Source organism: Oncorhynchus keta, chromosome 26 (genome assembly GCF_023373465.1).
Source record: "Oncorhynchus keta strain PuntledgeMale-10-30-2019 chromosome 26, Oket_V2, whole genome shotgun sequence".
In the NCBI taxonomy this organism is placed as follows: Eukaryota; Metazoa; Chordata; class Actinopteri; order Salmoniformes; family Salmonidae; genus Oncorhynchus; species Oncorhynchus keta.
The window spans coordinates 20,882,879-20,908,787 of NC_068446.1; the positions used below are offsets into that span (position 1 = coordinate 20,882,879).

The following is a 25,909-nucleotide window of genomic DNA, read 5'->3' on the forward strand; positions in this document are numbered from 1 at the left end:
CCATTTAAAACTCCTACAGCAGCATCATAACCCAACCCATTACAGGCCAAGAAGTGTTACCATCCACCCAGCGACCTCAGTCCGTCAGTCTCCATGATGTACTTCATCCACAACATGAAATAACAGCAACACTGTTTTCTGCCAACTGCCTCACTGCCAGCTTGTGGATGATCTATTCTCCCTCCTCTCCTTCCCTGTTATATTGGCTTCTCTCCACCTTCTCCACCTACCTGCTAACTGGTGAGTCCCTGTTCGCTCTCTCTCTCGCTCTCTCTCTCTCCCTCTCTCTCCCTCTCTCTCCCTCTCTCTCGCTCTCGCTCTCTCCCTCTCTCTCTCTCTCTCTCTCTCCCTCTCTCTCTCGCTCTCTCTCTCCCTCTCTCTCTCTCTCTCTCGCTCTCTCTCTCGCTCTCTCTCTCGCTCTCTCTCTCGCTCTCTCTCTCGCTCACTCTCTCTGCTGACACTATCAAATGAGAATAGGGGTGGTTGTATCAGTAGTAATGAGTTTAGCTGTGAGTATAAAGGTGTGGTCCTGACATGCTATAGTTAGCTGTGGGTCATTTTAACGCTCTTAATTAAGAGCTATCAGATGGTGTTTAGTGTGCAGCTAGTTAGGCAACGCAGGACCTGCACCGAGCTACATTAGGCTACTGGGACTGCCTTGCATCACCGTCAGTAGCACCTGAGTTAGTTACTGGCTACCAGAGATCTGTCTTTGGGTTTGGACAGCTGTGCTTATGTGAGGTTTGTTTCTGTGTGTGTAGACAGACCAAAGGAGGCAGGAAAGTCAGTGCAGTGGTCGTATACCTTCATCAGACACGCTGGCAGGTTTATCATTCAATTCAGAACTGGGAATAAAGGTCTCGTCAGTATTCATAAAGGAAACATTGAGTCCAGACAAAATGTGGTGCTGGTGTTGGGTGGGAAAGTCCGGGTAAGGAGAGGATTGTTATCTTAACGCAGGACGATGTAGCCCTCCATTCAGCCTCCCTCCACATCCTATCTCTATTGTTATGGTGGACACAGGCTTTGGTGTCGCTGTGTTTTCAATGCAGTCTGTTGGCTAGGTCCTGAACTACTGTCTCTCCCTTTGGCCCTTTTGTGTGGCTCTAAACCTAACAGGAAATGTCAGGGGATTTGGCTGGCCATAACCATAGCCTTAACTGGTGTTTTGTGTGTGTATTAGGCAGACGGAAAAAGAGGGAGAGCGAACGGGAGAATATTTGTTAGCCAGACATGCTCTGTGCATCGAGGCGAGCGGATCAGATTATCTGCAGTGAGTCACAGGCAGTGAGTCTGCTCAACCATGATGCCAAACCCTCTGAACGATGTGTCTGTCTTTTGTCCCAATGTGACACTAGGGGCCCGGAGTTCATCAGGGTCCAATCCCAAATCAACTCTTATAGCATCTCAATAGTCTAATGTAGCTTTCTGTTCCAGCTCCTCTCCTTCATCTGCACTGAACTGGAAGAACTGCACTGGTTCCTAGTGGGAGCTGGTCCCCATATTACCTGCCCTGTAGTCTCAGATCAGTTCTGCAGTAGTTCCACACCCCGCTGTGTGTGTTCTCTCTGCCTGTATGAGATGTGGTAAGGTTTACATCTGCCTGTTGTGAAGAGGAGAAGACTCATGGAGAGGGGGAAGAAAAGAGATGGCGGAAGTAGGCTAGAAGAAGTGCTGAGTCAGTGTAATGCTTGAGGCTCTTCCCTCTTTACTGACATTGACGGACTACAGGAACAGACATCTCTTTTCTCCTCTCGCTGCCCCTCTCTGGGCTCTTCTCTCATTCCTCTCCCATCTCTGGTCTGTCACTTTCCCTGCTCAGGGGTGTAGTTTCCCCTAGATATAGGATCATGTTTCCCTCCCCAATTCTAAACGTAACCATTAGTGGGGGAAAATGCGAAACTGACCCTAGATCAGCATCTAGGGGCAACTCTTTCCCTGCCTGTTCCCCCTCCCCCTCCACTCATTATATAACTAACAGAACTAGGTCACATACATTCCTCCCCAAAGCTGCTCCTTCAAGCAAAGGTTACTTCCCTTTCTTTCTCTAAGAGTAGGAATGTGCACCGACACTCGTCTCTTTTTTCAAGTGTCAACACTCGGCTCTCTTTACAAGTAGTGTTACAGAAGGGGACAGGGAGGGCAGTTTCTAACTGGGTCATAACTTCCTACTTTGTATTCACAGAAGTCTTTCTCACTCCTGTAGCATGCAGAATATAGTTACTTTACTACTAGTTCTACTGTGCGTCGAGGAGTTTTGAAGTAATGGATGGATGGGGGAAGGGGGGGGGTGCAGTGCGGACAGACCGGTGTCCCCACAACCAGACTAGAAGCTGGTAATCCCTGTTTTTATGCACACCTGGCCTCCTCCGTAGTCAGTCAGCCTCTCTGTCAGACTGAACTGTTTTCAACACTATCATTCACACATTGTGTAGAGAAGAGCCTTGCCCACACTAGTGTCGTTTTGCTGTTTTGGAGGATCAGGCTCTAGTCTAGGAGCTAGTACAACACCCACCCCTACACAGAAATCCAGTGGTAAACAGAACTGTCAATCATCTCTGTGGTTCCTGTCCAGGAGTTCCTCAGACGTGTTGTGACAGAGGTGAAGGCAAGAGTGTCTATCTTTACTGTGGCAGAAGTCTGTTTAGTCACGAGGTGTACCCTAAACTATAGGCCTATGTAGCTAGGTGTAGAAGTCTATTCGCTGTATGGCTAAAGGCTACGTCAGGGTATATGGCAGAGCCTACAGTTCAATGGGTTTGTAAGGTGACCTTCTACCCACTACTAGCCCCCTCATGGTGATGTTACCTCGTGTGGTATTTCACTAGTCGTTGGGTTTGAATAAAGTGGGAGAAGCCCAATTCCAAATCAACCCCCGATTGGCTCGGTGGAATTTGTGCTATTTATTACTCATACTTCTCAGATTCTCTCGGGAGCGGAAAATAGTTTTGTTATCTCAGGTTGTTCTAGCAATTCTCACATCAAAACTTAATTGTGAGGAAGAATGTTTTCAATTATTTTTACATTTTGTATCACAAACCATTTTCTAGAAAATCATGATGAAAATGGCTGCTATGGGCCCTTTTTAGACCTATACATGCCTCCTGTACGACCCGATGATCTGAACCGCACATTATATAGATCACATCTTTTGATTTGGTACGTTTTGAGACACAAAAACCATTTATCGATTTTCATGATGTCACTGAAATTGTGAAAATAACATTATGTTTTGCCTACTTATAGGCCTGTCAACTTACAGTATACCCCCACCCCCTGGTCGCACATCTACCTTTCTCTCTCGTGTATGTGACATTTGGAAGTATACGTTGTTCAAAGCCATGGCTGCGTCCACCGCAGGGTTCATATTTTGGTCTGGATCGGTATAGGCTGCCTCTCACATTACCCACGTCGCATCTCTCTACCGATGGATGATCGATCTGGGGAGGGCTGGGTGTATGCAGGTACAAGATGTCGCCGCTATATGAATAGGCCCTCATTGTGCAACCCCACCGGGACTGGAGGCTTGGATGATGAGATGCCTGCATCGTGTTCTGTATCAAAGGAGGGTGTAGCAATGATGTGTTTATCAGTCGAGGTCAGGATAAATAGTGAAATTACAGACCTATGTTCTACATACTGATATTATATGCTGTGTGGGTTTGAGTGAAACCCTATAGACTTGCCAGTTGATAGGGTGTTAATGTGTGTGTGTGTGTGTCCAGCTCTGACCTGACATTGATGTTTGAGTGGTCAAGCAGAAGCTCAGAGGTTTCAGAGCAGGTTTTGCAGCGTCCAGTTGTTGTTTAGATCCATACTGGTCCTCAAACAGGCCGGGAGAAAGTATTCATTATGTAACAAACATTCAAATGTTAAATACGGATGTTTAAAAAGTGAACATATTCAGCCAGCCCCATATCCATTGGTCCCTACACACACAAACCGCCGGGGGCCCTTCCTCGTCTCCCACACATCACCTCAGCCTTTACCCCTCACTGGGACCACAGGTCAAGTCCACTGATGCGAAGTAACAACAATGATGAACCTGGCTTGTAAACACAGGACACTTGTTAAACGTGAGATCATGTTCATATGTTGAGCCACAGGTACCGCAGTCGTAATGTGTGTTTCTGACTGCGTCTCTCTCTGTGTGTGTGTTCCAGGTACCGCAGTCGTAATGTGTGTTTCTGACTGCGTCTCTCTCTGTGTGTGTGTTCCAGGTACCGCAGTCGTAATGTGTGTTTCTGACTGCGTCTCTCTCTGTGTGTGTGTTCCAGGTACCGCAGTCGTAATGTGTGTTTCTGACTGCGTCTCTCTCTGTGTGTGTGTTCCAGGTACCCCAGTCGTAATGTGTGTTTCTGACTGCTTCTCTCTCTGTGTGTGTGTTCCAGGTACCCCAGTCATAATGTGTGTTTCTGACTGCGTCTCTCTCTGTGTGTGTGTTCCAGGTACCCCAGTCATAATGTGTGTTTCTGACTGCTTCTCTCTCTCTCTCTCTGTGTTCCAGGTACCCCAGTCATAATGTGTGTTGTTCAGAGCACAGCTCGTCAGCTCCAGGTGTGTCTAGTGGTGAAAGCAGCCTCCCAGAGCATCATCATGAGCAGCACCACAGGACTGACCACAAGGTGAGATGGCTGTAAGACTTACCATTAGTTATTGTGCAGTAGACTTTTCCCCCAGACCCCACTATGTTCCACTATTCCTCACGCAGTGTTTCTCTTCACAGCATTAGCCACTTTAAGACTAATCACTAGTGTTTTAGCCCATATCCACACAGCTCATATCTGGCAATCTGAGGGAGAGGGGGGAGGAGGGCTGCTGTGTTAACCCAAATGTAGTCCTCCGTGGCCGTGAGCTGGTCTACTGTGAGCTGGTCTACTGTGTGTGTGTGTGTCTGTGTGTGTCCATAGCAATCAGACATGCTGTCAGTCCATTTCTAGAACAGTCTCTTGTTCTGTCCCTCAGTATAACAAAGTAACTTACTGTTTCTCAACCCGAGATGCTGATTCCCGTGTTTCTGGTGTTCCTCAGACTCTATCATTCTCTGTCATGTCTTACGGAGTGTTGGGTTGTAGTTTGAAGTACTTGCTACGCCAGACGTTAATAGTTACATGCATGAGGAATGTATATGGTGGGCTGAATGGCGTTTTGATAAGAAGTATAGACCAAGAAAGTTTCTAAGTAAGGGAGAAGGCAATCACTGATACGGTTGGTTAGCTGTGGATTAGCGTGCGCCGAGGTCTGGTCAGAGGAAGGTGAAGGACCACTTTATCACTTAACTTCCTGCCTAGCGACAAAGATGTAGTGTTTAGAGGTGCAAGGAGGAGACTGCCTAAAGGAGGGTATAAAGACTTGTGCTGGTCTTTGTCATTTTCAGCTGTTTGACCCAGTGGGGGAATAAACTTGGTTTGAGCTCTTCATAGTCGTCCATGAGTTTTACTGTTTATATAGAACCTAACAGGTGTAACAGGCTAGTCTACTTTCTGTGGATCTCAAACATCCTCTTCCGTGTGTGTGCGTGCGTGCGTGCGCACATGTGTTCTAACGGTGTGTGTGTGACTGTTCCCTAGGAGGAGTCGTCGTCGAGGACACACACACACACCTACGACGTGGAACTGGAGACAAAGAGGGCTACACTAGAGGAGCCCAACACACCGAACACGGAACAGGTAACAGAGACACAAACACCACACGCACCTCTCTCACACACACACACACACACACACACACACACACACACACACACACACACTCTCACACACGTGCAATGAGAATTGAATAGGTGTGTGTTTTCCAGACTGTGAATCAGAAGGAGCCTGTGATGGTCTGGTCTGCCCCAGAACCACACCTGGATCCAGAACCCCCCGCTGCTGCTGAGCCTCACTCACACAACACACACATCCACACAGACCTAGAGCCCGATACACAACCCACTCCCCTCCAGAATCAGGCTCCCTCATCCCCCTCCATCCCACCGCTCAGCGACGACCCAACCCAGGGACAGGCCTCCACAGACCACACAGGCCCAGTCGAGACCCCCAGTGATGCACCGGCAGAACCCAGCCCAGCCCCCTCTACAGAAGACCCCCAACACACACCTACCTCTACCTCTTACATCCCTGCTCCAGCCCCATCCAGGTAAGATGAGAACTGTGTATTGTACGCATGATGTGTATGAGACGTTATGTCTGTTTATACAGCAGAATTATGTGTCCAAGACCATTTTTGTCCTTGGGCTCAATAAAGTATTTATTGTAAGAGGCGTCATTCAGTCTACCACTGTGATAGATCCAGTTATCTAACTGGTCTTCCCTTTCAGCTGCATTCGTTTTTTGTTGTTTTTTTTAAACATTTTTACTTCACATTTTTCGTATGTTGCTATTTTTCTTATTGACTTGACTTTTTTCCCCGCCTCAATTTTGGGGGCCCCCGCTGCCCCTTTCTATACACCGTTTACAGCTGTAAACCTGCAGTTAACTTTGTGCACTGGTTCCTTCGTCAATAAACCTATCTGAACCTGGACTAAAACTTGGACTGGACTTGGTGGGAATAAGTGGAAATGTTGGTTGTCTGCTAAACTGGACCTTTGGACAGATGGGGATTGCCAGACCTGATCAGATCAGGTGTCATTGGATCCTTGGATGGTTCTGCCACGGGGTTTACTGGCTAGTTTAGCGCTCTTTGTCGGACCTACTCAAAATGGCTGCCGAGATGTGGACACTTGCCTTTTACAATGAACATTTGACTCACCACAGCCTGGACTGGAGGAGGCTTACCATTCCGAAGACGCACCCCACCCCCTCCAACCTCATCCCCTTTTCTCTCTCTCCCCCATCCCTCTCTTTCTCCTTCTCTCCTCCCCACCCCATCTGTCCTTTCTCCCTCTTCCTCCCTCCTAGGGGCTCTTCCATAAATGGCATGTCCTTTCTTTCCCTCAGTTCAATAGAGGTTGCCAGATCTCATCCCGCGGTAGAGGATTCCCCTGTAGAAGTTGCCAGTGCTGAAGCCGATCCCTCTTTAGAGGTTGCCAGTGCTGGATCTAATTCCTCTCTAGAGGGCAATGTTTTTGCTGATTTCTCTGGCTCTCAGTGTGGGATGATTCCCCACAACCTGGCAACCCAAACCCCTCCTTTTGGCAGCCCGCCCACGAGGTGAGTACAGAGTTTGAATTGAACCAATCAGAAAGCAGAAACAGGTAAACAACCATGCAGGTAACCAATCGGATGCCAGACACTCCTCTCCGCTAAACTCAACGACCGGTGGCCTTGTTCTCCTTTATTCATCTTTTATTTTGTTTTCTTTTTTTGCTTCTTTTCTGCTGTGTTTTTCATTACGGACAAACGCACTGTTGATGGCATGGAACATGAATGGAAGGAATGTTATTGAAATAAAATATTTTGTTTGCGTGCATCCAGACTGTGCATTAAATGTTGTTTTTCTCATTTCATCCCCTCCCTCTCCGTCTTTCTCTCTCCCTCTCCTCTTTCCATAGTGGTGATGATGACTCTGTAGAGAGCCAGTCAGAACAGGGTCACAGTCAGGATGCTCCAGGTTCTGATGCTGATGTCCAGGTGTCTCTCAACCCAGAAGACCCAGACCAGGGCCTACCAGAGCTGGACCAGGGGGGAAACACATCCCACAGGCACCAAGACATAGACCAAGACCAGCAGGTGAGAGGGAGTCCCACAACCTAGTCCCCACGCTGGTAATGTTATAGAGAATTGACTGTTATTTCTGCCACTGACTGTAAGTGTAATGAGGAGTGTAGGGGTTTGCGTGTGAACATTGAGGACTGGGGCTACACATGGCTTGGCTGCCAGTCCTCTGAGTTGTTTCATTAATGTTTAATTCAATTAATGAACCCTCTGCCTTTCTCTTACTGTAGGGAGGGGGGGTGGATGTGAGTGAGAATGAGGGAAGCCCTGTCCAAGCCAGTATTGGTGCAGAGCTGGTCTGTTTTCCAACCGGATTGGCTGCAGACAGACACAGCTCAACTGGATTGGCTTTGTGTGTAAGAGGCTTTGTTGACTGTTCTGGGGTCTTTATAAAGGAATAAAGTATATCAATTACAGCTCACTGTGTGTGTGTCTGTGTATAACATGTCTGTGTAACATGTGTGTCTCTATACCTGACAAGGCAGTGGATGCCAGTGGTAAGGAGACTGACCCCTCAGTGCCCAGTAAGGAAGACATCCCAACATTCGACGAGTGGAAGAAACAAGTCATGGAAGTGGAGAAGGAGAAGAGTAAGAAACACACACAGGGACATGTTTCCCTCATTAACATCATATTCAGGAGAAGCTCAGTGACCGTGAAGAAGGGATGATGTTTCGATACAGTAATTTGTCAGACAAACTAGTGCAGAGGCCTTGCATGGACATCTCTGTCCTCCTTTCCAAGTCCCTCCTCCCCTTCCCTATCTCGCTTCCCTCCATCTTCCTCCTTCCCTCTCTCTGTTTCTCTCCCTTGCCTTTCGTTCTTGCATCTCTTCCCTCTCTCCCTTCTCTCTCTGACTGAGGGAATTATGGGTATTGCAGCGTGTGTGTTGCGTAATCTCTCACTCTCTCCGTCCTCTTAGGCAGCACTGTTTTTCCACCATCACTAATGGCCCAGTCTACAGGAGCAGAAGGACACACAGACACACACAGACATCCATGAGTTACACTCTCACACTTACACTCTCACACTTACACTCTCAAACTCAACACACGCCTTAGCACCCCACGTGCACTCACACACACATGCTCAGGCTAGGCTACTGATTAAACAACTATAGATTATAGGAGTCAGACTAGGCTACTGATTAAACAACCATAGATTATAGGAATCAGACTAGGCTACTGATTAAACAACTATAGATTATAGGAGTCAGACTAGGCTACTGATTAAACAACTATAGATTATAGGAATCAGATTTTCGAGGCTACTGATTAAACAACTATAGATTATAGGAGTCAGACTAGGCTACTGATTAAACAACTATAGATTATAGGAGTCAGACGAGGCTACTGATTAAACAACTATAGATTATAGGAGTCAGACTAGGCTACTGATTAAACAACTATAGATTATAGGAATCAGACTAGGCTACTGATTAAACAACCATAGATTATAGGAATCAGACTAGGCTACTGATTAAACAACTATAGATTATAGGAGTCAGACTAGGCTACTGATTAAACAACTATAGATTATAGGAATCAGACTAGGCTACTGATTAAACAACTATAGATTATAGGAGTCAGACTAGGCTACTGATTAAACAACTATAGATTATAGGAATCAGACGAGGCTACTGATTAAACAACTATAGATTATAGGAGTCAGACGAGGCTACTGATTAAACAACTATAGATTATAGGAGTCAGACTAGGCTACTGATTAAACAACTATAGATTATAGGAATCAGACTAGGCTACTGATTAAACAACTATAGATTATAGGAATCAGACGAGGCTACTGATTAAACAACTATAGATTATAGGAATCAGACGAGGCTACTGATTAAACAACTATAGATTATAGGAGTCAGACTAGGCTACTGATTAAACAACTATAGATTATAGGAATCAGACTAGGCTACTGATTAAACAACCATAGATTATAGGAATCAGACTAGGCTACTGATTAAACAACTATAGATTATAGGAGTCAGACTAGGCTACTGATTAAACAACTATAGATTATAGGAGTCAGACTAGGCTACTGATTAAACAACTATAGATTATAGGAGTCAGACGAGGCTACTGATTAAACAACTATAGATTATAGGAATCAGACGAGGCTACTGATTAAACAACTATAGATTATAGGAGTCAGACGAGGCTACTGATTAAACAACTATAGATTATAGGAGTCAGACTAGGCTACTGATTAAACAACTATAGATTATAGGAGTCAGACTAGGCTACTGATTAAACAACTATAGATTATAGGAGTCAGACTAGGCTACTGATTAAACAACTATAGATTATAGGAGTCAGACGAGGCTACTGATTAAACAACTATAGATTATAGGAGTCAGACGAGGCTACTGATTAAACAACCATAGATTATAGGAGTCAGACTAGGCTACTGATTAAACAACTATAGATTATAGGAGTCAGACGAGGCTACTGATTAAACAACTATAGATTATAGGAGTCAGACGAGGCTACTGATTAAACAACCATAGATTATAGGAGTCAGACTAGGCTACTGATTAAACAACTATAGATTATAGGAATCAGACGAGGCTACTGATTAAACAACCATAGATTATAGGAGTCAGACGACGCTACTGATTAAACAACCATAGATTATAGGAATCAGACTAGGCTGCTGATACATTATGCCTGACAGGTACTGTATGTTCTCTTCATGAATGATTGTGTTCTCTACATTAAGATGACCCAGTTTTCCCGGGACTCCCTAAAAAACAGTGGCAATTGCTACTGAGTGGACCATCCTAGCTAAAGAAATCAAATGAATGAGTTCACTTAAGCGTGCTCACACAAACATCCACCTCCTAACCCCCCTTTCTCTCACTTCCAGCTCTCTCCCTCCATACCTCCTCCAGCAGCATCCCCCCTGTGAAGAAGGTGCAGAAGAACTTCAAAAACAACTATGCTTCTGTGGAGTGTGGCGCTAAGATACTGTCAGCTAATACAGAGGCTAAGGTAACACACTCGCACGCACACACAACTTTGAAGTCTTTCGTTTGGAGGACAGGAACAGTCATTTGCTCTCTCTCGTCCCCTGGTTCCAGAGTACCTCAGCTATCCTCATGGAGAATATGGACCTGTACATGCTGAACCCCTGCAGCAACAAGATTTGGTGAGACACACGCACACACCTACATTCTAATTTTCTGAACTGTTGTCTGCCCTCTCCTTTCTTTTTGATTTCCCCCCACCCCCCCGGTCCTGTCTGCTCTCTGAAGCTGCAGGGTGACAACGTGACTCAGTGCACTGCTGTTTTCCTCAGAAGCATGCACATACACTAGTCCGCTTGTCAGCTCTGCACGTGTGACCCCAACTGCCAACCGTCTGCCCAGGCAGATGTCAAGGGGAGATGAGGATATTTGACAGAGCTGAAAGTTCTCACATTAATTTGCTTCTTACATTTACATTTAAGTCATTTAGCAGACGCTCTTATCCAGAGCGACTTACAAATTGCTTCTTCTAACTCTCTCTCTCCCCCACCTTCTCTCTCTCTCTCTGCCTCTCTCTAGGTTTGTAATAGAGCTGTGTGAGCCCATCCAGGTGAAACAGTTGGACATCGCTAACTTTGAACTCTTCTCCTCCACGCCGAAAGACTTCCTGGTCTCCATCAGTGACCGGTATGCACACACCCTGAAAAATGTGAAAGTCCCATTTTGGTTGGATGCATTCAATTGTGCAATTGACTAGGTAGCCCCTTCCCTTTCTGGTTTTCCTCAGGACACGCCCCCGTTTGACCGCCCCTCTCCCTCCCTCTCTCTCTCAGGTACCCCACCAACAAGTGGGTGAAGTTGGGAACGTTCCACGCCCGTGATGAGCGCACAGTCCAGAGCTTCCCATTGGACGAACAGCTCTATGCCAAATATGTCAAGGTACACACCGACATTTATACACACACACCTTATGTTCTTCTAACATTTATTTCCATTCAAAATCCTATTTTCCCTAATCCTTACCATAACCCTGATCCTTACCATAACCCTAACACATAACCGTAATCCCTAATCCTTACCATAACCTTAACACATAACCGTAATCCCTAATCCTTACCATAACCTTAACACATAACCGTAATCCCTAATCCTTACCATAACCTTAACACATAACCCTAATCCTTACCATAACCTTAACACATAACCCTAATCCTAATCTTTACCATAACTTTAACACATAACCGTAATCCCTAATCCTTACCATAACCCTAACACATAACCGTAATCACCAAATCCTTACCATAACACAACCCTAATACTTACCATAACCCTAATACTTACCATAACCCTAAACCTTACCATAACCCTAACCCCTAAACCTAATCCTTACCATAACACATAACCCTAAACCTAATCCTTACCATAACACATAACCCTAAACCTAATCCTTACCATAACACATAACCCTGAACCTAATCCTTACCTTAACATGTAACCCTTAACCTAACCACTAACCCCTTACGCTAACTGTAATTGTAACCCTACCCTTAAACCAAAGCCCTAAGCTTAAACAGCCTTTGTCCTCATGGGGATGTGGAAATTTCTTGTTTTACTATCCTTGTGGGGATTTTAGTTCCCCACAAGGATGGAAGAACCAACCAACACACACCATTTGTATTCTATGTTCTATGCCCAGGGGGATTCCTCATGTCATCAACATGAGTCTGAATTGCTTCCTAATTATACCTCACACAACATCTTCTGTGTGTGAGGATGTATATTCTGAGGATGTGTTTCAGCTTCCTTTTCGACTTCTATGTGTAATAAATTTAGTAGAAATAGTATGGGGAAGTATTTACTGTATTCTAGTCATTCAACTCTACCCCCCTCACTATCTTCTCTTATCTAACGCATTAAGTGTTATTACATTTTCATAGTTTTTCTGTAAAGTTTAAAATAACAATATTTTTCGTGCGGGTGCATTTTTTTTAAATGTTTGGTTAATTGTATGGGTTTTTAAAAATATGCCACTGTTTTGTGATTTCACATAGTACTGTGACAAGGTCTTAGAGTTATCGATGTCTTAATTTCAATAGGAACTGAAGCTGTTATCAACCTGATGTCTGTCTAGGTTGTCTGTCTAGGTTGTCTGTCTAGGTTGTCTGTCTAGGTTGTCTGTCTAGGTTGTCTGTCTAGGTTGTCTGTCTACTTCTTCCCTACTCCTCTAAAAGTTACTGCTATGGATACTTATAATACCTTATTCCCTTGTAATGCTATGTGCACCTTGTATTGCTTTGTATACCTTACCTTGCCCTTGCCTTGTAGTCTCTTGTAGAGCAAGCGTTTAGTCTGTGAATACTGTGTGTTGTGTTGTCCCAAAAATAAAATGCTGAAGAAAAATGACCAGATGCTTGACTTGCTAGTGGCATGAATCAGCCTTTTTACAGATTTCTCTCACTTTTTTCTCTCTCCTCTTGCATCAGATGTTCATCAAGTACATAAAGGTTGGCATTCTTCTCTTTTAGAGGTTGTAATGCACTATGATGCGTTATAGTGTACCATAACAATGGGGAGCTTTGGTGGCAGTGTACAGATGGTGTAATGCATGACCAAGACACATTTTAAAACTAACAATAGAGCTTGGCAAATTCCACATCACCTTTTTAGATTTGATTTAGCTTAGACGTTTTGGATGACTTGAATGATTTAGCTTAGACGTATTGGATGACTAGATTTACACTAAACAAAAATGTAAACGCAACATGTAAAGTGTTGGTATCATGAGCTGAAATCAACAGTCCCAGATATGTTCCAGACGCTTAAAAAGCGTATTTCTCTCAAATTCTCTGCACATATTTGTTTACATCCCTATTGGTAAGCACTTCTCCTTTGCAAAGATAATCCATCCCACCTGACAGGTGTGGCATGTCAAGAAACTGATTAAATAGCATGATCATTACACAGGTACACCTTGTGCCGGTGACAATAAAAGGCCACTCTAAAATGTGCCGTTTTTGTCACACAACACAGATGTCTCAAGTTTTGAGGGAGCGTGCAATCGGCATGCTGACTGCAGGAATGTCCACCAGAGCTGTTGCCGGATAATTGAAAGTTAATTTCTCTACCATAAGCCTCCTCCAACGCAGTTTTAGAGAATTTGGCAGTACGTACAACCGGTCACACAACTTCAGACCACGTGTATGTCATGTGGGCGAGCGGTTTGCTGATGTCAACATTGTTAGCACAGTGCCCCATGGTGGCGGTGGGGTTATGTATGACATACTGTAAACGAACACAATTGCGTTTTGTCTATGGTAATTTGAATGCATAGAAATACCTTGACGAGATCCTGAGGCCCATTGTTTTTGTAAGGTATCTTTGACCAACAGATGCGTATCAGTATTCCCAGTCATGTCAAATCCAATTGAAATAAATTCAGTCAATTGAATTTATTTAAATTGACTGATTTCCTCATATGAACTGTACTCTTTGAAATTGTTGCATGTTGCGTCTATATTTTGGTTTACTATAGCTCAGACATACTGGATGACTTGAATGTAAGTGGGGATGGTGTGGGTGGTTTAATTACCCCGGTATGAGTGTGTTCGATGTGGTTTAACCCTTTCGTCACCCCTCGACTGCAGGTGGAGCTCATCTCCCACTTCGGATCAGAACACTTCTGCCCCCTCAGCCTCATCAGGTAAGAGATACAGTTAAAGTCGGAAGTTCACATACACCTTAGCCAAATACAATTAAACTCAGTTTTTCAAGTCAAGATTCCCTGTCTTCGGTCAGTTAGGATCACCACTTTATTTTAAGAATGTGAAAGGTCAGAATAATATTATAGAATTATTTATTTCAGATTTTCTTTCATCACATTCCCAGTGGGTCAGAAATTTACATGCACACAATTAGTGTGTGGTAGTATTGCCTTTAAATTGTTTAACTTGGTTCAAAAGTTTTGGGTAGCCTTCCACAAGCTTCCCACAATAAGTTGGGTGAATTTTGGCCCATTCCTCCTGACAGAGCTGGTGTAACGAAGTCAGATTTGTAGACATCCTTGCTCACACACGCTTTTTCAGTTCTGCCCACAACTTTTCTGTTGGATTGAGGTCGGGGATTTGGGATGGCCACTCCAATACGTTGACTTTGTTGTGCTTAAGCCATTTTGCCGCTACTTTGGAAGTATGCTTGGGGTCATTGTCCATTTGGAAGACCCATTTGTGACCAAGCTTTAACTTCCTGACTGACGTCTTGAGATGTTTCAATATATCCACATACTTTTCCATCCTCATGATGTCATCTATTTTGTGAAGTGCACCAGTCCCTTCTGTAGCATAGCACCCCCACAACATGATAATGCTGTCACCCCCGTGCTTCACGGTTGGGATGGTGTTCTTCGGCTTGCAAGCGTTCCCCTTTTTCCTCCAAACATAACGATGGTCATTATGGACAAACAGTTCTATTTTTGTTTCATCAGACCAGAGGACATTCTTCAAAAAAGTATGATCTTTGTCCCCATGTGCAGTTGCAAACCGTAGTCTGGCTTTTTTATGGCGGTTTTGGAGCAGTGGCTTCTTCCTTGCTGAATGACCTTTTAGGTTATGTTGATATACGACTCATTTTACTGTGGATATAGATATGTTTGTACCTGTTTCCTCCAGCATCTTCACAAGGTCCTTTGCTGTTGTTCTGGGATTGATTTGCACTTTTTGCACAAAAGTACATTCATCTCTAGGAGACAGAACGTGTCTCCTTCCTGAGCAGTATGACGGCTGCGTGATCCCATGGTGTTTGTACTTGCGTACTATTGTTTGTACAGATGAACTTGGTACCTTCAGGCGTTTGGAAATTGCTCCCAAGGATGAACCAGACTTGTGGAGGTCTACAAATTTTTTTCTGAGGTCTTTGCTTATTACTTTTGATTTTCCCATGATGTCAAGCAAAGAGGCACTGAGTTTGAAGGTAGGCCTTGAAATACATCCACAGGTACACCTGCAATTGACTCAATTATCCTTTCAGAAGCTTCTAAAGCCATGACATCATTTTCTGGAATTTTCCAAGCTGTTTAAAGGCACAGTCAACTTAGTGTATCTGATCTTCTGACCCACTGGAATTGTGATACAGTGAATTATATGTGAAATAATCTGTCTGTAAACAGTTGTTGGAAAAATTACTTGTCATGCACAAGGTAGATGTCCTAACCGACTTGCCAAAACTATAGTTTGTTAACAAGAAATTTGACGAGTGGCTGAAAACAAGCAAGTTTTCATGACTCCGACCTAAGCGCATGTAAACCTCCGACTTCAACTGTATAGAGAGAGAGAGAGAGAGAGAGAGAGAGAGAGAGAGGGGGAGACCAGGAGATAGTCTGTCATTACATTTTTAACAGCCAGACTTGAATAGAAGAGAAATAACAGTAATGTTTTCCTCCGGTGCTATATAATGTTGTGTTGTTTAGCAAAAAGGCTATGTAACACAGGAGGTTGGTGGCACCTTAATTGGGGAGGACGGGCTCGTGGTAATGGCAGGTGCAGAAAAGGTGGAATGGTGTAAAATACATCAGCCTCCCCCTCAGCAGCCTCCTGTGCTATATAATGAACACAGCAGGGAAAATGTAAATAGTCTGGATGGCCGTTTGATGAATTGTTCAGCAGCTTGGGGTTGTTAAGGCTGTTAAGGAGCCTTTTGGACCTAGACTTGGCGCTCCGGTACCGCTTGCCGTGCGGTAGCAGAGAGAACAGTCTGACTAGGGTGGCTGGAGTCTGACCATTTTTTGGGGCTTCCTCTGACATGCCTTGTATATATGTCCTGGATGACAGGATGCTTGGCCCCAGTGATGTATTGGGCCGTACGCACTACCCTCTGTATTACCTTAGTCAGATGCAAGCAGTTGTGGTGATGCAACTGCCGGTGCGGCAGGGTAGCCTAGTGGTTAGAGTGTTGGACTAGTAACCAGAAGGTTGCAAGTTCAAATCCCCGAGCTGACAAGGTACAAATCTGTCGTCCTGCCCCTGAACAGGCAGTTAACCCACCGTTCCTAGGCAGTCATTGAAAATAAGAATTTGTTCTTAACTGACTTGCCTAGTTAAATACAGGTAAAAAAACAACAACTTGTCAGGATGCTCTCAATAGTGCAGCTGTAGAACTATTGGGGATCTGGAGACCCCGATATTTTCCATCTCCTGAGGGGCAAAAGTTGTTGTCGTGCTCTCTTCACGACTGTCTTGGTGTGTTTGAACCATGATAGTTTGTTGGTGATGTGGACACCAAGAAACTCTCGACACGCTCCACTACAGCCCCGTCGGTGTTAATGGGGGCCTGTTCGGCCCTCCATTTCCTGTAGTCCACGATCATCTCCTTTGTCTTGCTGCCTTCAATAGTGTTAGCTCCTAGTGGCCCCTAGTGTGCAGTGAAATCAATCAGGTATTTCAGAGAACACGGTGAGTACTGCGAGCTGAGCAGCTTTCTAGTAATGGTCTCTGTGCTCTATAGGATTTCCAGGAAATATGTGTCTCTCTGCCATGTTGGCTCTCGGCCTCTTTTTCGTTCCCGCTCTGTCGCTCCGTCTCTGACTTAGACATGGACAAGAGCATGCTGCTATCTGTAAGTTAAGGAGCCCAGTGTAGGAGGTTAGATGGCTGTATTACAGTAAGTCTTCCATACTATGCTCTGTATGGAGACATTCCTTCCTTAAAGCTGTGTAGGGGAGCTGGAGCTCAGCCAGAACCCAACAGAGACCCTCCTCAGATCACCCTCTCCCCTCTCTCTCTACCAGAACCCAAGAGACCCTCCTCAGATCACCCTCTCCCCTCTCTCTCTACCAGAACCCAACAGAGACCCTCTTCAGATCACCCTCTCCCCTCTCTCTCTACCAGAACCCAACAGAGACCCTCCTCAGATCACCTTCTCCCCTCTCTCTCTCTACCAGAACCCAACAGAGACCCTCCTCAGATCACCCTCTCCCCTCTACCAGAACCCAACAGAGACCCTCCTCAGATCACCCTCTCCCCTCTACCAGAACCCAACAGAGACCCTCCTCAGATCACCCTCTCTCTCTACCAGAACCCAACAGAGACCCTCCTCAGATCACCTTCTCCCCTCTCTCTCTCTACCAGAACCCAACAGAGACCCTCCTCAGATCACCCTCTCCCCTCTCTCTCTACCAGAACCCAACAGAGACCCTCCTCAGATCACCCTCTCCCCTCTCTCTCTACCAGAACCCAACAGAGACCCTCCTCAGATCACCCTCTCCCCTCTCTCTCTACCAGAACCCAACAGAGACCCTCCTCAGATCACCCTCTCCCCTCTCTCTCTACCAGAACCCAACAGAGACCCTCCTCAGATCACCCTCTCCCCTCTCTCTCTACCAGAACCCAACAGAGACCCTCCTCAGATCACCCTCTCCCCTCTTTCTCTACCAGAACCCAAAGAGACCCTCCTCAGATCACCCTCTCCCCTCTCTCTCTACCAGAACCCAAGAGACCCTCCTCAGATCACCCTCTCCCCTCTCTCTCTACCAGAACCAAAGAGACCCTCCTCAGATCACCCTCTCCCCTCTCTCTCTACCAGAACCCAACAGAGACCCTCCTCAGATCACCTTCTCCCCTCTCTCTCTACCAGAACCCAACAGAGACCCTCTTCAGATCACCCTCTCCCCTCTCTCTCTACCAGAACCCAACAGAGAACCTGAGCTCTCAACCCACAGCCTCCCTCCCTCTTACAGAGAATATGAGGTGTGCAGGTCACTGTAAACAATGGCAGAGGAGAAGGCCGGATGTTAAAGACCCTGCAGTTGCAGTACAACAACCTTGTATAGTACAACCATTTCAACTTGGTACAGTAGCCCTTTGTCCTCTGCTGAGTTGGATGTACTAAGTTCCTCCTTACCCTCCTATCACCCACACTCCCTGCCATTCCCTACAGGGGCTGAGGCCAGGTTAGTGGACCGGTAAGGAGTAATCATTAACAAAACATTTGGGTGAGTTTAACAGGGGGTTGACTGTCAGGGGGCTGTAAAAAATCCTACTACTACAGATTTACCACCTCCTCCCACTCACTACCTTCCCCCTATGTTCGCCCTGCATCGTGCCCTCAAGGAGTGGAGACCAGGACAGGAGCTGTTAAAAGAAAACACGTTTATTTTTATTTTTTTAATTTATTTTTTTAAACTTGGCCAACGTTCACATCCACATAAATGCTGCTACTCTCTGTAGATAAACGAAATAACTAAATGTTAAGGTTTACATTATCTCAGTCGGTAAGGTTAGTAGCGTGAGATGTATAGATTAATGTACAAAAACAACACTATAGGGAACAGCATGTCATCTCAACATGTCAACTCACATGTCCATGTTCGTCTAATCATAATTCCTCTCTTTTCAGCTGTATATGATACATTTAACCGTGTGTGTGTGTGTGTGTGTGTGTGTGTGTGTGTGTGTGTGTGTGTGTGTGTGTGTGTGTGTGTGTGTGTGTGTGTTTTATAGGGTGTTTGGTACCAGTATGGTGGAGGAATACGACGAGATCGCAGATTCCCAGTACCCCTCAGAGAGGCTGGAATACCTTGATGAGGATTATGGTAAGAAGGTACACCGTGCGTGTGATACTTGGTCAGATTGTTATTATAAAAGATCATGTCTTCTCCACCTTGAAATAATCTGGTTCTTTTATCTACAGACTACCCACCTGGCTACCTCCACTCTGAGGACAAGGGTTCTAAAAATCTGCTGGGCTCTGCCACAAGTATGTACACACACACACACACACACACACACCGCATCACGTTGTTCTGAGCGTAGTTTCACACGGCACAGGACAGCGTAAACATGGCTAACTTGATATCGAACTGGCTCAGCATCGGTTCTCGACTGTATCTAATCACATCAGAGAATTGATCTCCAGACCTGGGTCTAAAACAGGCTCTGTATTTCTTGGAGAATGGAGAGACAATAAGCTGCTTTCCTGGAAAACATCAAGTCCTGAATGTTTCTTCAGTTTCTGTATTCCCACACGACGGCACATTGGCAAACAGAGAGCTGTGGCTGGGATACGGGTTAGGACTACTGATTTGTACATAACTCCGTTACACACACTGGAGCCCCTGTGTCTCCCTGCCAGGGCACTGAGGCTGCAATCTGATTGGCTAAGATCCCCCCCCCAATAGTCATACACACAACTGGTTCAGTATTTAGAAAATAGACTGACCAATTTCTACACAACCCCCCACACCAGTGTTTGAAAACAAACAGAGGCTGACAAGGTCCTCGAGCCAGCCAGGCAGAGATGAGTTGGTTGGGTAAGGGTATGTGGAGTCGGTTAGGGGATTGCATGCTGTGGTAGGTGAATACCAAGAACTGTGGTTTTACAGATTCCTGTGGGGCCTTCAACTACTTTACTACCAGTGAAGAAGGTTATTCACGATTCCGTGTGTGTGTGTTCTACGTACAGATGCCATTCTCAACATGGTCAACAACATAGCAGCCAACGTTCTGGGAGGCAAGCCTGAGGATGGAGGAGCACAGCTGGAATGTATGGATCCTCCTCATTCCTCTCTTCTGTTCGCTCCTCCCCTTCTCTCTCTTCTCTCATTTCCTTCACCCCCTTCTATTCATTGCTAAGAATGTGTGTTGTGTTTGAGGTAGAGGTCGACCGATTAATCGGAATGGCCGATTTATTTGGGCCCGTTTTCATAACAATCGGTAATCTGCATTTTTTTTTACACCGATTGTGGCCGATTACATTGCACTCCACGAGGAGACTGTTGTGCGAGTGCAGCAAGGAGCCACGGTAAGGTGCTAACTAGCATTAAACATATTTTATAAAAAACACTTAACATAATCACTAGTTAACTACACACGGTTGATGATATTACTAGTTTATCTATCTTTTCCTACGTTGCATATAATCGATGCGGTGCCTGTTAATTTCTTATCGAATCACAGCCTATTTCATAAACGGGTGTTGATTTAACAAGCGTATTCGCAAAACAAGCACTGTCGTTGCACTAATGTACCTAACCGTTAAACATCAATGCCTTTCTTTAAAATCAATACACAAGTATATATTTTTAAACCTGCATATTTAGTTAATATTGCCTGCTAACATTAATTTCTTATAACTAGGGAAATTGTCACTTCTCTTGCGTTCCGTGAAAGCAGTCCGGGTATATGCAGCAGTTTGGGCCGCCTGGCTCGTTGCGAACTGTGTGAAGACCATTTAAGACTGTAATTAATTTGCCAGAAATGTACATAATTATGACATAACATTGAAGGTTGTGCAATGTAACAGCAATATTTATACTTAGGGATGCCACCCGTTAGATAAAATACGTAACGTTTTGTTTTCTAAATGCTACTTTCCGGATTTGACCATATTAATGACCTAAGGTACTCATGCGTGTGTTATAATTAAGGCTATGATTTGATAGAGCAGTCTGACTGAGCGGTGGTAGGCAGCAGCAGGCTCAGAAGCATTCATTCAAACAGCACTTTTGTGCGTTTGCCAGCAGCTCTTCGCTGTGCTTCAAGCATTGAGGTGTTTATGACTTCAAACCTATCAACTCCCGAGATTAGGCTGGTGTAACCAATGTGAAATGGCTAGCTAATAAGCGGTGGTGCGCGCTAATAGCGTTTCAATCGGTGACATCACTCGCTCTGAGGACCTTGAAGTAGTTGTTCCCCTTGCTCTGCAAGGGCCGTGGCTTTTGTGGAGCGATGGGTAACGATGCTTCTAGGGTGGCTGTTGTCGATGTGTTCCTGGTTCGAGCCCAGGTTGGGGCGAGGAGAGGGGCGTAAGCTATACTGTTACACTGGCAATACTATAGTGCCTATAAGAACATCCAATAGTGAAAGGTATATGAAATACAAATGGTATAGAGAGAAATAGTCCTATAAACCCTATAATAACTACAACCTAAAACTTCTTACCTGGGAATATTGAAGACTCCTGATAAAAGGAACCACCAGCTTTCATATGTTCTCATGTTCTGAGCAAGGAACTTAAACGTTGGCTTTTTTACATGGCACATATTGCACTTTTACTTTCTTCTCGTTTTTGCATTATTTAAACCAAATTGAACATGTTTAATGATTTATTTGAGGCTAAATTGATTTTATTTATGTTTTAAGTTTAAATAAAAATGTTAATTCAGTTATTGTAATTGTCATTATTACAAATAATAAATACATTTTAAAAAATTGGCTGATTAATCAGTATTGGCTTTTTTTGATCCTCCAATAATCGGTATCGGCTTTGAAAAATCATAATCGGTCGACCTCTACTTTGAGGAAATGCTATGTGTTAATGTAATGAACTTACTGCGTTAACGGCCTCGCAGCGAGAGGCATGAGGTTTGCATATGTATGGAGGAAGGTTTATCTTGTGCTAACTAAAGCACTGAGCTGTCCAGGGGAAGGTCCCAGTGTGAACATTAGAGGTATTCTGTACATAATAAAGGTCTTAATTAAACCAGCATGATTTGTTGAGGGGTCAGCACTTAGCCTGCCCCTCTTTCCCTCACAGAATAGAAGCTCTGGAATTCAACTATGTTTAAGAAGAACCGATCTAGCCTTCACTCACACACACACACACACGCAACAAGCCCTGTTATCCTACCCAACTTTGTTCTCGTTTAGTAACCACACAGCCAGCGGCAACGTTCAAACAGAACCAACTGGCTGGTCCACACTGTTAATGACGCATTTTATATCCGTGTCAATTAATTTAAAATATGAATATCTCCTCCTTTACAGCATTGCTGCGTTTAGGTATTTGTTTAATTTGAACTTTTCCATTTTATGATGATGATGATCGGGACCTGTTAGTGGTAGTTCTGTGATAACTGCAATGTGATTTTAGGGATTTTTTCTAAATGTCAAAGATCCCAATTTAGTTTAAACATCACACCCCTACCACACACACACACTTACTTCCATATGGGTTGTTTGAGTTAAGATCATACACACACACGTACCACAGTCGACGATTAACAGAATGTTCCAAATGACATCACACCTCGGAGCAAACACAAACAGTAGATCCAGTTTTTGTTCCGCTTTCTTCCCAGCAAGTCTTGCTACTCTCGTCATTCTTTCTCTTGCCCAATCCCTTTTCCCTATTATATAAGTTTGTGCCCTCTCCTTCCCCCTTCCATCTCTCCTTCCCTTCCTGCTGGACAGTTCAGTCTAAGCCCAACTTCACCCATCTTGTTTAGATTAGGTGGTTCTGAAACTGTCATATGGTTCCGGTTTGGTGTGTGTGCGTCTTTGCGTTATCTGCCTGCCTGCCTGCCTGAGGCTCCAGATGTTGATTTGACTGGTGCCAGGATGTTTTCAGAGGAACAATGGAGCAGTGTTTTATAAGGCAGCAGCTGGGGAGCTGTTTCTATTAGGACTGGAGGGGGTCTATGACGCAGAACTAAATACCTCTGGTACCTCTTACCCTCAGATACTGCTGGAGTCTAAATACTATTCTAACACGGATTTACCCCCTGGTCCCAATGGCACACACACACTCACACATCCTCACAAACCGTTACACAGGCCTCCTATGGGCTGCATTCAGGGCAGCTGAAGTGACCAACTATGGGCTGTTTGTGAAACCCTTTTTCAACCCACAGGGTCACTGAGGTTTGAGAGCAGTCCTAACGGGACCAGCCTGGCTGTTTCTGTTTTTGCCAAATCTCTTGTGGTCGTTATGTTTGGTGGTTTGTCTCTGTTCCCCATTTTAACCCACTGAACTGGGCAACAACATAGAGTTGGCTAGAGCAGCACCAGACTGGCATCAGACTATAGCTGGTCTGGGGTTAGAGAACTGAACCTTGTCATGACTAGTGATAGTTATCCTATGAAAGGAAGTTAATGTAGTAGTTGACATGCATGTTCTATGTAATTGTGGTAGTTGATGACGGTATCTAAAGACTGCTGTGTGTCTGGGTATCTCTTCCAGCCAACGCATCATCAGAAGCCCAGAACCAAACCGAGGGGAATAAGGAGGTGCTGCTCACACCAACCCCTACCATCACCACACCTCCTCCAGCGTGAGTCACTCACTCACTCACTCACTCACTCACTCACTCACTCTCACCTTGCACTACGAGTCTCTAACTTCCTCCTTTCTCTCAGAGTGGAGCCAGACCACCCCGCTCCTCAGGAGGACCCCGATGTCGCCCTCTCCTCCCCGGACTCCCCCCTCTCCTCCCCGGACTCCCCCCTCTCCTCCCCGGACTCCCCCCTACCCTCCCCGGAGGATGGACAGATCGTGACTCTGGTGGTGGAGGAAGAGGAGCCCCCACAGTCCACTGTGACTCTTATGGAGGAAGAGGGGGATGATGATGATGATGAGAGAGAGGAACAGTGGATGAGGGAGAGCCAGCTGTACTGTCCTCTCTCCTCCGTGTCTTCCCTCTCTTCTGTCTCATGTGTGGCCACACTGCCGGAGCTGCTACGGCGCTGGTGTGACACTTGCCTCACCAGAGAGAGACAGCGCGGTCTCCGCAAGAGGCAGCAAGACACGTACACACACACCCCCATAGACACTCCCTTACCCACACACACCACCATACAGGACCCTGTCCCCGCCGCCACACACACCCAGGAAGCCCCAACACACACAGAGCCGGTCCCTGATCCTGAGACGGCTCCCCGGGCCCAAAACAAGGTTTTATCTACTACAGACTCACACAATTACACAGACACACACCCCGTAGACCACATCATTGTTCTGGAGCCTAGCCGGACCTCTACCCTCTCCCCCCACAGCTTCTCTCACACCCCCCTCTCCAAACCCACCCCTACCCAGGACGAAGCTCCCCGGCCCCTCAGCCAAGATGACCCCGTCCCTCCTCCAGCCCTGCAGGGAGCCCCTGGCCCAGAGGCCCAGCAGGCCAGCACCCCGAACCCTTCCCCCAGTCCCACTACCCCCCTCCACCCCCCAACTTCTGAGACAGCTTCTCTGGACCTCCCTCCACTCTCCCTGAAGGAGGAGCCAGTCCAGCCCCTCCCCACTGCCTCCAGACCTGCAGACATCCCCCCTCCCACCGAACTCCCTGTGCCCCTCCAGCCCGACACACACGCAGAGCCACACACACCCAGGGCTGGGGTAGAAAGTGGAGACCTCAAGGGCCAAGGGGAGCAGGGCGGCGACTCCTCTCCCCAGCCAGCAGAGCACCCACTTAGGGAAGAGTCCACGGAGGACCTGCTACTTAGTGTCCCGGTTACTGCTAACGGACATTTACACCGGACAGCTACGGACTTCTACGCTGAGCTGCAGAGCACAGGGGAGTATATTGGAGGGAATGGAGGCGTGAACGGAGGAGTGAACGTGCATGGCTCCAGTCAAAAGGAGAGTGTGTTCATGAGGTTGAACAACAGGATCAAAGCCCTGGAGATGAACATGTCCCTCAGCAGCAGATATCTGGAGGAACTCAGCCAGAGGTGTGTGTGTGTGTGTGTGTGTGTGTGTGTGTGTGTGTGTGTGTGTGTGTGTGTCTTTTTAAACCTTATAGACACGTCGTAGCTTCCTCCATATGACTTGTCCTGTTCAGGCTCTGATTAGCTTGTTGTGTGTTCTAGGTATCGTAAGCAGATGGAGGAGATGCAGAGGGCCTTCAACAAGACCATCATCAAGCTACAGAACACCTCCCGCATCGCTGGAGAACAGGTCCATTACAAACGGTTGCTTCTTGGTTTGGGTTGCAGGACGGTTGTTGTGGGATGGTTGTGATTTGTTCAGTGATGGTTAACATGTGGTTTATCGTAGGTCAGTGTATCCCAACTCCGGTCCTCCAGTACCCCCAACAGCACACATTGTTGTTGTAGCCCCGGGCAAAAACACCAGAATTGACTTGTCAAGGACTTGTTGATTAGCTGAGAAGTAGAATCAGGTGTGCTTGTCTGCGGCCACGACATAAACATGTGCTGTTGAGGGTACTGGAGAACAGTCGTTGAGAAACACTGGTATAGGTTATATGGTTGGGGTTGTCTTTTTGTGGAGTAGGTTGGTTGTCTCAGGGTTTTATTAACGTTGCATCTTGGTTGTGTGATTCCCTCAGGACCAGAGACAGACCGAGTCAATACAGATGTTACAGGGCCAGCTGGAGAACGTCACCAAGCTGATAATCAACCTCACCATGACTGTCTCACAGTTACAGAAAGAGGTACACAGTAATACTACCTACATTTATTGAGTGTCAGATAAAATGTTGGCCTAATTTTAATCATCTTGCAAAATGTCATAATCAGATCTGATATGTTTTTGTGTTTCCTCAGATTATATG

General features: G+C 45.6%; 1 protein-coding gene across 7 annotated transcripts in view; it reads left to right on the forward strand.

The window, feature by feature from the left end:
* The window catches only part of LOC118359070 (SUN domain-containing ossification factor-like), a 66,676-nt gene that overhangs the window by 29,571 nt on the left and 11,196 nt on the right, over window positions 1-25,909 (forward strand). For 3 of the 7 annotated variants that reach the window (XM_035737280.2, XM_052480360.1, XM_052480365.1), the window contains exons 2-20: window positions 4,508-4,625; window positions 5,571-5,669; window positions 5,783-6,138; window positions 6,900-7,151; window positions 7,493-7,670; window positions 8,137-8,245; window positions 10,533-10,657; window positions 10,747-10,814; window positions 11,212-11,319; window positions 11,466-11,571; window positions 13,116-13,136; window positions 14,277-14,332; window positions 19,122-19,213; window positions 19,312-19,377; window positions 20,083-20,163; window positions 23,581-23,671; window positions 23,757-25,067; window positions 25,206-25,293; window positions 25,685-25,789. In XM_035737280.2, the coding sequence (XP_035593173.2) occupies window positions 4,508-4,625; window positions 5,571-5,669; window positions 5,783-6,138; window positions 6,900-7,151; window positions 7,493-7,670; window positions 8,137-8,245; window positions 10,533-10,657; window positions 10,747-10,814; window positions 11,212-11,319; window positions 11,466-11,571; window positions 13,116-13,136; window positions 14,277-14,332; window positions 19,122-19,213; window positions 19,312-19,377; window positions 20,083-20,163; window positions 23,581-23,671; window positions 23,757-25,067; window positions 25,206-25,293; window positions 25,685-25,789 (3,430 nt within the window). The remainder of the gene's footprint in view (window positions 1-4,507; window positions 4,626-5,570; window positions 5,670-5,782; window positions 6,139-6,899; window positions 7,152-7,492; window positions 7,671-8,136; window positions 8,246-10,532; window positions 10,658-10,746; window positions 10,815-11,211; window positions 11,320-11,465; window positions 11,572-13,115; window positions 13,137-14,276; window positions 14,333-19,121; window positions 19,214-19,311; window positions 19,378-20,082; window positions 20,164-23,580; window positions 23,672-23,756; window positions 25,068-25,205; window positions 25,294-25,684; window positions 25,790-25,909) is intronic. The other 4 variants (XM_052480363.1, XM_052480361.1, XM_052480362.1 and 1 more) reach the window with 4 other exon arrangements.